A 14,497-nucleotide genomic window follows, 5' to 3' on the forward strand; every position below is an offset into this window, starting at 1 on the left:
ACCGTTTTTTTATTTTCCCCCTCCGTGTCCCTCTCGTTGTACTTGGTGTCTTCGCCCTTTTCGCTCACGCACTGAACTAACCTTCCCACAAGTGCGCTTTTACCCATTCTTTCCATTTCATGCTACAACTGTGTGTCTTTTTGTTGTGCTCCAGAGGAACAAAGAGGCCGACGGAAATGCAAGCACTCAGCAAGACGTGCGACTCCCCATATGATTGTAGGCCACACAGACCAGTGTGTGTTAATGTTTTTCTTTTTTTCTGTGGCATATGACACCGTTCCTATCTACTGCATTTCCCTGATGTGCTCGCGTGCGGAGATCTCTTTCGTCTGTTCGTTTGTTTTCTGTCTTCGTCTATTTTAGTATTTTCTTTTTCATTCGAGGTTCTCTTCGGCGTATCCTTTACCACGGTTGAAGCCTTCAAGAAGAAGTCTGTGCGTCCTGCAGAAATATTAATGTGCTCTGTCCCACATGAAGCTGCCGTAAGGCGCGACCGATAGCACCTGTTTAGTGCGCGCGATGCACGCTGTTGCGGCGCTATTTGAGCAACAAGGTATTGTTGTAACCTTGCTGAACAGGCGCATAATGAATTTAAACTGCAAAATAAAAGCGACTACATGGGTTCAGAATTATGAAAACTGACGTGGTTCCATTATTTGTTAACGCGCTGTTCCAGAAACAGATAGTCTTGTTTATTTGATTGGCAATGAGTTTCTGAAACAAGATCCTGATATTTTGCAACCGGCTATTACTATTACAGTAACAGCGTTGTTGAATAAAACAGCGCGTCTGATACAGCAACCTGTATTTTTTACATCAGAGAATACACCTCAGAAACATGAAGAATAATGAACATAGAAGGCAGCGTAATGCAGGCCCTACAATAGAAAATACGGAACCGTAAAGTCTCGTTCACTGTTCCATGACACGGAAGTTTTGTCACACGCATGATTTATTTTATGAATAATTACCAACCAACGCAAACGTCCTTCTTTTGAAGGAACATATCATGCGCATTGAGCAAGATGAAAGCAGTAGCGTTTAAAGGACACTAAATGCGAAGAGAATACGGGGACTCCAATTTCAAGGTGGTTTTACAGGACGACGAGAGAGCAATAAAGCTTGTATAAACTACTCCTTCCTCGCACTCAGGGCGTGTGCAGCAATGCGAGTCACGTATGTATTTAGCTAAATGTCCATTTCACTTGGAGAAAGATATGCTAGCTATATGAAAGAGTTTTGAAAAAGAAACAGGACAGCGCATCTTTTCGCAAAGCTTATCTTGAGGCGAGGATTTTTATTCTCAACTCATTTTGTTAGAGGCAACTTCATCCCCTTATTGCCGGGCCTAGATGTGCTGGCAATACGCCCGCAGGGAACGGGCCCGAGGCACTGAAGCATCTGCCAAAATGGATGCTATTTTTCTTCATGTAGCAGCGGCACCCTGGTGGGCAGGCAGGTCCAAGTTTGGTGAGATTGCACTAGGAAAATGAATTCAAAAAATATTTAACGTTTGCAAAGTTAACAGCCTAGTGATTCTTGATATTGCCTTGCTAAGTAACTCGGGGGATGAACTGCAAATAATGATTGATGACCTAGACAGGAAAAGTAGAAAGGTAGGCTTGAAAATCAATATGCAGAAGACTAAGCTAATGTTCAACAGCCTCGGGAAGGAACACCAGTTTACATTGGTGAGTGAAGCACTGGAAGTAGTTGGCGAATATGTCTATTTAGGATAGGTAGTAGCCGCAGATACGGACCATGAAAACGAAATAGCAAGAAGAATAAGGTTGGGATGGAGCGCATTTTGCAAGCACTCGCAGATTATGACTGGCAGCTTAGCGGTATCGCTCGAGAGGAAAGTATACAACAGTTGCATCTTATCTGCACTCACCTGTGGGGCTGAAACGTGAAGCCTAACCAAGAGGTCCATATTGAAGGTAGCGCGAAAAACGAGGACCAAGAGTAGAAGGACACAACACGAGCGCCTAGCAGGGGGCGGCAGAAAGGTAGGTGGGCGAATGAGGTTAAGAAGTTCGCAGGGGTCAAGTAGATGCAGCTAGCACAGAACCTGGTCAATTGGAGAACTATGGGAGAGGCCTTCGCCCTGCAGTGGATATAGTCAGGCTGATGATGATGATAATTCTTGCACACACTCGCACAGTTTGCCCAGTGTCTTAAAGTAAATACCCATAAATGATGATGTGCGAGTCTAGGCCTCTCTAACCAGAACAGGTACGCAGATCTATGCTGTTGAAATTAAAAACTAAAAAAGAACCATCCTGCGGCATTACGGTGTCTGTGCAACACTTGCTAAAGTGCAATATTTATAAAAAGTAGGACGCTTATTTATATTTCAGTGCTGTGCAAAAGTAGCACGACATGCAGGCTGATTGACTTTTTGATGACGCATATTTGTGTGACATATTTCTCGCATTACAATAGCTGCAAGGAGTAAAACAGTTTTCTATATTTAACCTCGCCGGGGTCGCGCAGTGTTTAGGGCGCTCGACTACTGTGCCCAATGTTGTGGAATTTAATTCCCGCACCGGTGGTACTTTTCGATGGAGACCAAAGCTTTGCGCTCGTGTGCTGTGCAAAGTCATAATCATCAGCCGGACTATACACAATGCAGGGTGATGACCTTTCCAATTTTCTCGCAATGAACCCGATCCTATGCTAGCTGCATCCACTGGTCCCCCTACAAATGTCCTAATCTCATCCACCGACCCAATTTTCTGCCGCCCCCTGCTACGCTTAACCTCTCTTCGAACTACATGTCCTACACATGCCCGTTTCTTCTTCTTCATAAGTTCGACTAGAATGTTAGTAATTTGAGTTATTTCTCTGACCTATTCTGCACGCTTCTTATCTCTTAACATTACACCTACCATTTACCGTTCCATGGCCTTCTGCATTCTCCTAAGCTTGAATAGAACCCTTTTCGTTAACCTCCATATTCCAGCCCCATAGGTTAGTACCGGTAGGATGCAACTGTTATACACATTCCTTTTGAGCGATACCTGTAATATGCTAGTCATAATTATTGAGTACCTTTCAAATGCGCTTACTCCTAATCTTATTCTCCTAGTTATTTGCCTTTCGTAGTCCGGATCTGCGGTAACTGGCTGTCCTTGGTAGACATACTCGCCTACCACTTCCCATGCTTAGCTATGTATTTTAAATTGCTGTTCCTTTCACATGCTGTTCAGCATTACGTTAGTCTGCTAAATATTAATATTTTGGCCTACCTTTATGCTTGTCCTGTCTAGATCATTTATTGCTAGTTACACTGGGTTTTCTAAATTACTTAATAATCGATTCGCAAAATACTGAGATATTCTTCATCGTTCCTGATGCCTAACTGCTCCCATTCCAGATCTTTGAATACACCCTCTACGCAAGCTGTAAATAGCAGTGGGGAGATCATGCCACCTTGATCTAACATTTTTCTTAATTGGATGTTTGTCACTTTCCTTATGCAGAATTATGGTTGCTGTGCAGCCAATATAGATATCTTCTAGTACTTTCAGATATGGTTTACCTAGACCCTGATCTCGCAATGCCCGCACGACCGCTGAGGTTTCGACCGAGTCAAATCCTTTCTCGTAGTCAATAAATGCTATGGGGCTGGCTGAATCCCGGGCCCTTTTCTATCACCTTATTTATAGTGTGGATATTATCGATAGTGGAGTACCCTTTCCGAAATCCAGCTTCATAATTTGATTGAATAAAATGTAGTCCTGATGCTATTAGCAATACCTTGATAAATACCATGTGCATATACCTGATAGTCAGTTGATTGGTCTGTAATTGTTCAAGAACTTAGCGTCCCCTTTCTTATGAAGTAGGATAATGTTAGCAATAATACCGGTACCTTCGATGTCATCAGGCATTGCGTATAACAGGGTGACCAGTTTTTCTAGGACGATACCCTCTGCATCCTTCAAAACATCTTTAGTTATCTAACCCTCCCCTGCTGCTTTCCTTCTTTGCCTAGCATCTAAGGCTTTCGTATTATTGTCCTTTGTTACTGGCGGAAAGTCTGATTACTCTTAACGACAGCCAATTTCATTCTTGTCCTGACTATTATGGTCACTGTAGAGATTCGTATAGAAGTCTTCGGCTATCTTTATTATCTTGTCCATGCTGGTAATGATATTTCCTGCCTTTTTCATCAGTGCATACATCTGATTTTTGCTTATGCCCAATTTACTTTTTATCGCTTTCAGGCTACGGTCGTTCTTTCGAGCATGCTCAATTTCCCCCATATTATACTTCCGCGCTGTCTTTTGCGCTAGCTATCATAAACATTCACAGTGCGCCCATGCTGAATTCCTGAAAACATTTACACGCCTACGTCAGCGCTTCTACTGGCAGGGCATGTATTGTTTTGTTCGCCAGTACGTCTGCTCTTGCGTCAACTGTCAGTGTCGGAAGAACCCACCACGCCCTCCAGCTCCCGTGCAGCTTCTATTGTGCCCATTTAAGCCACCGCACGTGTTGAAATCGACATTTACTGGCCTCTTCCTCGCTTTTTGCCGGGAATAGGTAGATCAGTGTTGCCATCGACCACTTTACCAGATATGCTGAAGCTGCTGCCTTACCAGCTGCTACAGCCCGTTACTTCACTCGTTTCATCCTTGAGCACCTCATCCTGTGTCTTTCTGCACCGTGGGAATTACTTAGTCGTCGTGGTTGCGTTTGTTTTTCTGTTGTCATAGGAGACCTTTTTTGAAGAGTGCAATGCTGTTCATCACACGACGTCTTCTTGCCATCCCCAGACAACCTGAATGGTCGAGCGATTTAATCGGACCATCGGAGACATGATGGCAATGTACTTTTCTTCCACCCACTCCGATTGGGCCCGTGTGTTACCATTTATCACCTACGCCTATAATTCTGCTACGCAAGTTACTACCGATTTCTTCCTTACTTCCTTCTGTACGGCCAGGAACCTTCTTTCGCAATGAACACGATCCTACCCTACCATCCCGACGTCTCCGAATTGACGCCGATTTCTCGAGCCGCTGCCAATGTCGAAGAGTGTCGTATGATCACACGTCCAATCAGAAATTTAAACCAGCACCTCCAGAAACACAACCCCGCCAGTTCCACATGTCTGCCACCTGCTTATAGTCCCGACTCGTCGGTGCGGCTATGGGTGCCCTGTTCTACCTCAGGCCAGTCGCCCAAGCTTCTGAGTCGATACCAGAGAGCCTATCCTGTGCTTCAACAACATTCCCTGGTTAATTATCTTACCGAGTTCTCCACGTCTTCAAAAGACAACCACCGCCATGGACATGAAATTGTCGATATTGAGCGCCTCAATCCGGTCTATGACCTTATAATCGCGGCTTCCGCTTAATCTGCCAGGTTAGCGTCTTTTCAAAGGGGCGTGTTGTAAGAAATGTACCTGTGTAAAAGAAGCAAGGACAGCAAAAGGAGACATTGCGGAAGATGACGAAAGTGTGAAGAAGGCAAAGCGGATGAAGTTCCGGCTCTGACTGTAAAACGCTGGCCTTCGTAGCTGCAACGATAACACCGGTATTGAAGTGAAATGTACCTAAAATGCTCCATTACAAAAATAGTAAACATTCAATTTTCGTTGAGTGTTCTTCCGTTGAGTCAATTTTCGTTGAGTGCCATGCTTCTTCGCGGAATTCTGGGGGATACCGCGAGATTGTGATGTCATCATATATTGACGTCAACGGCCATGACCAGCGGGACGTCGTGACAGATGAAACGGCATTATGACATCTCATCCCATCACGTATAACTGAAATTAGTGTTGAAGTGACATCCGGTCATGAATGGTGACATCACCCAGCAATTCATGCAAATCCGAAGCTTTGCCCGCCGTTTGTCCGTGCGGCGACTTTCATTTGGCACTTCCTCGAACGCCGCACCAAACAGCATACAGAAGCAGATGCAGTAAGGCAGGAATCAGCGGTGTTTCAAATAAAGAATCTCGCTTTATCGCACTTTAGTGATGCAAACGCAGCAGTGTCTGCTAAAACAACAGTCCCAACACAGAATGGCATGCAGATGGCAATTCAAAAAGACTGATTTAAACTTTGAAGGAACAAATACCTGACCTGAATACGCAATGTCCATTGGGCAATCTGTCAGAATATAGCTATCGGTCTAGCGAAAAATTTAGGAGGCATATAGGTAACCGTTAGCTCAATAGCGGCCGCATATCTCCTAGAACTATTTTTTACTCGTTCTAACGCAGCACTGCCTGCTAAACCGACAGTCCTAAGTCGTAATAGTATACAAGTGGCAATGTAAAAAGACTGATGTACCCTCTGAATGATCAAATACCTGACTGAATGTGGAGTGCTCAATGGATATTATGTGGGAATAAATGCATGAGTGGTGCGTATAATTTCACAGGCGTATCAATAACCTTTAGTTTATTGGCGGCCGCATATATTCTAGAACTTTATTTTTGCTAGCTCTAACGCAGCTCTGTCTGCTGAAATGACGGTCATAAGTCTGAACAGCATGCAGGTGGCAATGCAGAAAGACTGATTTAGCCTTTTAAGGAACATACCACTGACTTCAATAAGTACACTTCATTGGGTAATCTGTGGGAATATATCCATCAGTGGCAAGTATCATTTAACAGGCCTATCGGTAACTCTTAGTACAATGGCGGCAGCACTCCTAAAATTCTTTTGTTACTCAATATAACGCGCTCTGTCTTCTAAAACGACCGTCTGAGTTCTTAATTGATCTAGGTGACAATGCAAAACGACTGATTTAGCCTTCGAAGGAACAAATACCTGACTTAAATAAGCAGGGCTCATCGGGTAATCTGTGGGAGTATATCCATTAGGAGAACGTAAAATCTGACAGGTGTATTGGTAACCGTTATTTCAGTGGCGGCCGCATATCTCCTAAAATTCTGTTTTTATTCCTTCTAACGCAGCTCGGTCTGCTAAAACGACAGTCCTAATTCTTATAGATATGCAGGTGTCAATGCAAAAAGGGTGATTTAACCATTGAAAGAACAAATACGTGACTTGAATAAACAAGTCTCATTCTGTAATCTGTGAGAAAATATCCATCTGTGGCAAGTATAATTTCACAGGTGGATCGGTATTATAGTGTGTTATTTGTAAGTCTTACTAATTCAAAAAGGAGTTGAGTTAATTACTGCGCGTCGCGTTCCAAAGTTGACATTTACTTGTTTCCGACTGCTCAATAAAATTGTGAATGTTCAGCGTTCAAGACTTTTGTTCAATATTAGCACAATGTGATTTGGTAATAGCAAGTGCTTAGTCAGTCTTGCTTGCTGCAATGTTCTTTGAAAGCTCAAACAAAATATTCACGTCCTAGTTGTTCAAAGAGCAAAAACAAAATGTTGCGCTGTACCGTATTTGGACATTCCTTATTTGTTGACGGTCTTCTCTGGAACGATTGGACTTTGCCTGCCCTGTAATAGGAAGGAACAAAGTAATTAGGCTGTTTAAGAATTTTCAGAATAACCGTACCTGCTTTTCTTGAAGCCTGAGTGTAAATCTTCACCTAGCCACTGTTCCAAGAGCGTGTTTGAAGGCTTTTTAAAGTTGTTTGTTCTCGGATGAAAAAGCACGGAGAAAATATTGTCTCCCTTTAAATTATGTTTTTATCATCAGGCTTTGCAATGCTCGTAATATACCTCATTGTGCTACGGTATCCGGTCAGTGTGCCTGCAGAAATAAGGGTGCAAGCTGTAAAATATGACTGAGAAATGTTCGCAAGCGAAGGTACCAAAGCAAGCATCTTTATCATCTTGCGAATCGTATTGCTTCTACAGGATTTCCAAACAGCGGAACGCATGTACTCGTGTGCACCATTACTGACTTAAGCCGCAGTCGTCTTTTGCTGCACTGAGGTCCGAGTACTGTATCCTTGTGTTAATTTTCACCAGCATATCCACATGTTTTCAAAAGCATGAGAAGTTTCAAATATTTCAATGCAGCCTAATCCATTTTTAGGAGCTGAAAAAGTGCAATAGTTCTCTATCGACGTAAACGTTACAGCTATCCTTACTTTTCGGTGATATGCCATTTTAGTTCAAACACGTCAATGCTAACATGAGCTGCAAATAATGAAAACTATCCTGCCTTTGTTAGCCTAAAATTTTTGTTTTTGGTTCCTTTTATTATGACATAAATCTTACCTGTTTTCGTAATTAAATATTTTTTCAGAAGCATTACTCAAGTTCTTATACTAATGCTATGTTTCAGAATATTTTACTTTAGATTATAGTAATGATTAGTACACTTGCACTGCAAGTGTCTATTTAGGTGGGTTTTCTAGTTCTTTTATTAAAGCTATTTTTCAGAATATTTTACTTTAAATTATAGTACTGCTTACTGCACTCGCACTGCAAGTGTCTATTTAGGTGGGGTTTCTAAATTACGAAGCCAGGAAATTCCTTTCAGACACACCGATAAGTCCACTTACGTCCAACTAGAACTCTTTGAGCTATCTGGTTTTTAGCAGCATTTTGTTTGTATGCTTTTATTAGCTTCGTGGCTGCATTCACCATCAGATTGCCTGGTGCCCACAGGGGATTACGTTAGCAACACAATGCTTCCGAATGAGTGAAGTTGTTATTCAACAGTTTGACTTCTAGGTGCAGTGCTCTGCGAGTGTTCTTTGAGCTCAGTACCTCCGTAAGAGTATCACCGTTTCTACCAACTAGTCAATTATATCTCAAATTATTTCTTGATTTCATTGCAAAAGCATCAATTTTCGCATTTGTTCCATTGCAAATTTCGGACTTGGCATCTGTTATCGATGCATAGTTTTTTAACAAAAGGACAAAGCGCTAACGACACATTCACAAGAAAAAAGACACGGACAAGCGCCGCCTCAGATATTTTGACTAAGCTGTAAAATACACAGCTCTTAAGGCATTCTTTCCGAAACATTTCATTCCAAACAGCTGAGCACCAGGCCGGGGGAAAGCTTGCACCCATTGAAAAGACGGTGGGTGCCCGGCGGCACCAGGGATCGAACCTGGTACCTCCCGAACACGAGGCGGAACGTACCTGTCATATTCATGCAAAGCAGTACAGATTCGCGTCCATTCGCGCGAGACTATGTCTGCTATCTTCCTATCAATCGCACAATATTTTGGTTGTGATACTAATAGATCGATGTGGAGGTTTTGTATTGTTGATAAATTCTTGACAAACGTTGTATATACAGAGCACGTTTCAATGCTATGAAAGGCTAGGCGCAAGATGGATGACGCGAAGACAGAATCACCGTTTTGTCTGTTTTGTTCGTGTAGTTCTTTTTTCACATAGTCTTTCACAAATAATAGTACTCAGGAAAAATAGTTCAAAATCTCTTACAGAGTACGTACTTACTCCACAAGAGCGGCATAGCAGAGCAGAAAAAGTGAGATCTGGAAAACGGCGTTCATCTTTACCAAATGCTTTACTCTTGCACTGCAACAAATTGGTTGGACCAAAGCTGCGCCTTATAGGACACGTACATATTTATAGTGTTTTGAATGCTGATAACAAAAAATAACAGCATGCATTTGGCCTAGACGTGAGCTGATTCGACAGCATAGACAAAACGTGATAAAGGCTTTCAATGAATACGATTATGATAAGCTGAGCAGAGCCTTCATTATTTGACATGCTTTATGCTGTTTTACCCGTCGATGACTAATGACGAATTAAAATTTAATTCATATAGCAATATACGCAAGATTTATTATAAAGGCTCCCGATTTAACGTTGCAATGCCTAACGGTAGCAAACATTTCCATGGTGTTACCAGTACGCGTAATCGATTTTAAGCATCTTTTTATACTAGATGTAGCCAAATTTCCATACAAAAGTTGAAATATATTGTCTCATTACCATAGCCGAGATGCGAGCGATGTCGGGAAAGTAAGTTACCAAGTATCTAACCATATTTCGAGAAAACGACTTCCCCAAGATGTAAAATTCTGAGAACCAAACCTAGCCAACATTCCTTGCCTGTAGTGTCGTCCAAATGCAAGATCTAAATCAACCCTAAATTTAAATTCAGGTTCTCATGTTTTAGCAGGATGTGTGTTGCGTTTGTTGACAAAAAATTGTATTCATATGTGCAAATAACTTCCACCCCAAGAGTTTCTCATGTTTTTTTTAAAAACAATGCCGACTATCTGTGTTTCCACAAGTGTTTTTTTTTCTTGACGTATAAAATAATGAAAATGGTAAGACAAGATGTTAGTTCTAAATTTGACCATGAGAAATAATTGTGATATTTGTTGGGCATGCTCCGACAGATCGGCGGAGCACCATTGCATCATCCAACGGCATTTGGATCAGCAGATAGAATCTACAGGTCTCCTTCATTCTAAAAAAATCGATTTTCCTATGTTTGTAATTACAACCCTATCATGAAACAAGGTAGAGAAAGAAAAAGTGAAAGCTTATTACTCTGCAAGAAGATAGCAATCCCCTTGCTCTCTTGCTATGGCCCGGGATGGTCGTCAGAGATCAGGCTGGCGAGAACTACGTACAGTTGCTCACCACAGAGAAATGTGACACATGCCGGAAGACGAGCGTTCCCAGTCCATGTGGTTTATGGTGGCAGGCTTGCCTCATAGTTGACAGCAAGGATTTACTGAACTGAAATACACTGTCGCAAGTGCTGCGCGAAATGTATGGAGGAGGCAGGCTCACTATAAGCTTTCTATAGCACCTGCCTATGAGCAGATGCATACAAAGAGCTTCACCTCGTTGCGCCAACGCGTCCAGGATCCCCTCACCGGCTGCGCTGACAAAACATCGAGCTATAGGTGAGTGGCCTCGTTTTCAAAAATTCCGGCGTGGGCAGGAACTTATAGCAGATGTAGTTGCTATTGTTTGACATTGCGGTGAGAAACTTTTATGGAATGAAAAATGTAGGGCCCTTCGCACAGTTTTATGAAAATGCTTTTACTCACTTAGAACGATGTGTATATACCTTTCTGAAAGATTTCTAGTGCTATTGCAGCTTCAGCCTCATCCACACGGTCAGTGGCCATCATAGGCAATCCTCTCGAGAGATGCTCCCCTGTACAAAGGGAGTCTATGCTTCTAAACTTGTACTCTGCCTCATCAGCACACACGGCACTATCGTCCCCATGATGCTTCTTGCCTATCACCTTGCGCCTAGCCGTGCTCTGGCTTTCGTTACCACAAGCTTACGTTGTCTTGGGGGGATAGGTTTCCACCGAGTACTTCGTGCAGCTGCGAACATTTCGTTTCAGCCTGTATTAATTATCCCACCTGTCTTGAGCACTGCTTTGGCGCGCAAGGCTGTAAAAGGAGTCTACCCGCAGTGGTAGCGCAGTGATGATGGCGCTCCAGTGCTGTGCCCAGGGATGCGGGATTTAATTATGGCAATGGCTGCCGCTTCGCGATGGAGGCTAAAAGCTAACAGCCTGTGTGCTCTGCGATTTCAGTGCATTTTAAACAACCACAGGAGCTGGAACATTCCTGATGTAATTACCACGGCGTGTCTCATAACCCGAGTCGCTTTAGGACAATAAATGAAACCCGAAAACCAAACCAAAGTAGCATGATCGGTAGTTTTGAGTGTGCGTTGCTCTTCTTGGTAATGTCTTAGGGAGGTTTAGGAGCACTTGAATGGGGCTAATGTCATGGGTCTCGACATATGTATCCCTCCAATATAGTTTCAACTATATCTAGTTATTCATTATAATCGAAACCATTGTTTTTGTATCCTTAGCTTGCCTCACTTGCAGTCAATTTTTCGTATATAGCAGGTGACGTCTGATATTTTGTGATGTGCTTTGTTTACATCTTATGTGGTTTTGAGAGCACCATATACATTATGCTTTTTGTTGTAACCACACCTTTTATGCACATACCATTATGCGTCATCTTTGAGACGCCTGTCACAATAATTGCACCATTTTTACTGGTCTGCCTAGCTCTGCAAGTGAGCGATTTGAAAGCGTATTCCAGCATGATAAAAAGTGCGTGCTTTTGGAATAGAGTTTTAATCTTCAGCTCACTAACCAATCAAGTTTTGCATGTTAACTTCTGCTTCATTTATGTTACTGCATAAAGTGTGATGCTTAGTTGCGGGTCCGTAGCTCTAGAGGAACCATAGCTCTAGAGGAACCAGAAATCTACATTATGGCATCCGAAATGATGAAATTTCGTGGTATTCTTCCGGAAATAAAGATAATTTATTTATCGCCAAATAAAAGTCTATCCAAACATTGTTGCCTTGCCGTAGTGACTTATGATAATGCCGACAAATGTAAGCTAATGAAATTAATAAGAGAAAATGTGTTTTACAGAACAGCATCTCTGGCACTAATATTTTTGAAACTTGCCTGACAGTAACATCTCGCTAACTTAAGCAGCATACAGAACAAAAACAATGTTAATACTTATTTTTTTGCGTAAGTTGCTAAGTGTTCGTTTTTGAGAACTCCGAACTCAGAGTAAAATACACTTTAGCTCAAAGACCTCATAATCACTAGAAATCACTGCATCTACTCTGGTAATTCTATGCTCCTTTATCAGACGTACTGGCCGTTTAACCGTCGTACCAAGTCATTAAATTTCTTTTCACTTGGTGGAGGTACATCAGAGGCCCACAATACTCCATATGCACTGGAACTTCTCAGCCAAACGCCGACTGCCGCAATGACGCAGCCCACCCCACTGCATCCAGCTCTGTCTGTAGGCTGCACTGGTATACCTACGTAAACGGGACCCCGCTAAATTCTGTAATAGCAGCGATAACGACGTCGATGATTGGCTGTCCGCCTACGAACGGATCAACCGTCGCAATCACTGCGACGGCAATCGCAAGCTCACAACGTCACCTTTTACATGAGCAACCTAGGCAATCTGCGGTTTCGAAACCACTAGTTGGGCATTACCACCTCACGTAACTTCAAGACTACGTTTTCTAAAGTCTTGAGCCGCCCCGCTGTTCGCAAACTCCGGGCCGAACAGCGTCTTCAGTTGCGAGTGCGGGTGGCCGGTGAAACGTTCCCGAGTTACATTGCGTATATTGTTGACTTGTCTCGCCGCGTTAATCTGACCATAACAGAACCCGAAAAAATATGTCATGTCCTTGTGGGAATAGATGACGGCGCCTTAAACATGCCCATCGCCAAGGATCCCACCATGGTCAGGGAAGCCTGCGATTTCTGCCAAAGCTATGGCGAGCTGCGTAAAAGCTTGGTTTGAGTCGCCACCCGCTGAAGCTTCGCTCGCTGGATTAGCCACGGAGCGCGAGCCATCTGGCCTCTCCACAGATATCAAAGCCTTTGTGCAGGAGGAGGGCGCGCGACAACTGTCTCTGTTGCCGTCTGAGACAGAGTCACCAACTGGCCTTGCTCTGAAGCATCGCCGTGGAATCCAGCGACAAGTGTCAGACGCCGTCCCTAATTCTGGTACTCAACCAGCTTCGATGACAACCCAACTGCCCTTCACTGCGCCTACAATTCCATCTTCTGGCGTTCCGCCGTTGAGGTACGCTGAAGTTTCCGCGCCGGCTCCTGTTCACGCACTGCGTCGCAGATATGTCGCCGGCGCTTGCAGTCCCCCTCTAGCGCCGGCATATGCCTACGCTTTGTCCCCTGTGCGTTCGACACTAACTGCTTTTGCTCCTCTTCTGCCTCAGACCTCATCTCATCAGCGACATCCCTGGGCACACTGCACGTTACTGCCGGTGCCGTTTATCTACGAAATTTGCTGCATTACCTGCGCCAGCTTTTTGGCCTCCGATTACCCAGTCCCACCGGCTCCGCCAATAGCTCGTCCTGATCGTTCGGACGTATTCTCTCGTCGTTCGCCCTCAACGCCGTCGCCGCTCCATTTCGCCAACGCGCCGACGACCCGCTACCGAGCTAGAAAACTAACCACAACAGTTCGCTAAGCAAGAACAGCATATTAGACATAACTTAAAAGTCCTCGTCTTCCTCCCGCGAAGTTTATTGCTGTCATCGTTGAAACGTTTTCATACTCGTGCACTTGCCGACACCGATGTCGCTGTATCTGCCATTAGCCATGAACTCTGCTGCTCCCGCCGAAATATGACATGGCCGCTCGTGGGACTATCGTTTCGTACCGCATCCGCTCCAGTATACAGCTGACAACTGTCTGCCCTGCTCGCGTCGTCACTGCTAGTGCCTTGCACCTCATCGAGTTTGTCGTCCTCCCCACGTGCTCTCATGATGTCATTCTCGGCTGGGAATTTCTGTCCCAGCATCAGGCTATCCCTGACTGCACTGGACATGAAGTACAGCTCATTGAATTTAGTGATGCGCTGTCTGATGCTCTGCTCCACAAGCGTGTACTTGTCTGGGCCAAAAATGTTCGTCGCCCAGGAAAAAACCATCCCACACTTTATTGCTGTTCTGTTTGCCCTCACTCCTTCTTCCACCGCCACCAAAGTGCTCTTTGTGACCTCTAACGTTGTTTGCCACTGTCATTATTGCCGTTTGTCGTCCTTGACG

General features: G+C 43.8%; 1 protein-coding gene across 2 annotated transcripts in view; it reads right to left on the minus strand.

Annotated features, from left to right (window-relative positions):
* Window positions 1–9,462, minus strand: part of LOC146174041 (uncharacterized) — a 264,164-nt gene extending 254,702 nt beyond the window's left edge. Inside the window, exons 1-2 of one of the 2 annotated variants that reach the window (XM_084583977.1) lie at window positions 9,375–9,451; window positions 7,384–7,444 (exon numbers count right to left, since the gene is read on the minus strand). In XM_084583977.1, the coding sequence (XP_084440103.1) occupies window positions 7,384–7,444; window positions 9,375–9,390 (77 nt within the window). In that variant the 5' untranslated portion in view covers window positions 9,391–9,451. Of the gene's footprint in view, window positions 1–7,383; window positions 7,445–9,374 lie in introns of both variants that reach the window. The other variant, XM_084583976.1, reaches the window with a different exon arrangement.
* Between the last annotated feature and the right edge of the window lie 5,035 nt (window positions 9,463–14,497).

This window comes from Amblyomma maculatum, chromosome 11 (assembly GCF_055883805.1).
Source record: "Amblyomma maculatum isolate TAMU_Amacu chromosome 11, ASM5588380v1, whole genome shotgun sequence".
NCBI classification, from domain to species: domain Eukaryota; kingdom Metazoa; phylum Arthropoda; class Arachnida; order Ixodida; family Ixodidae; genus Amblyomma; species Amblyomma maculatum.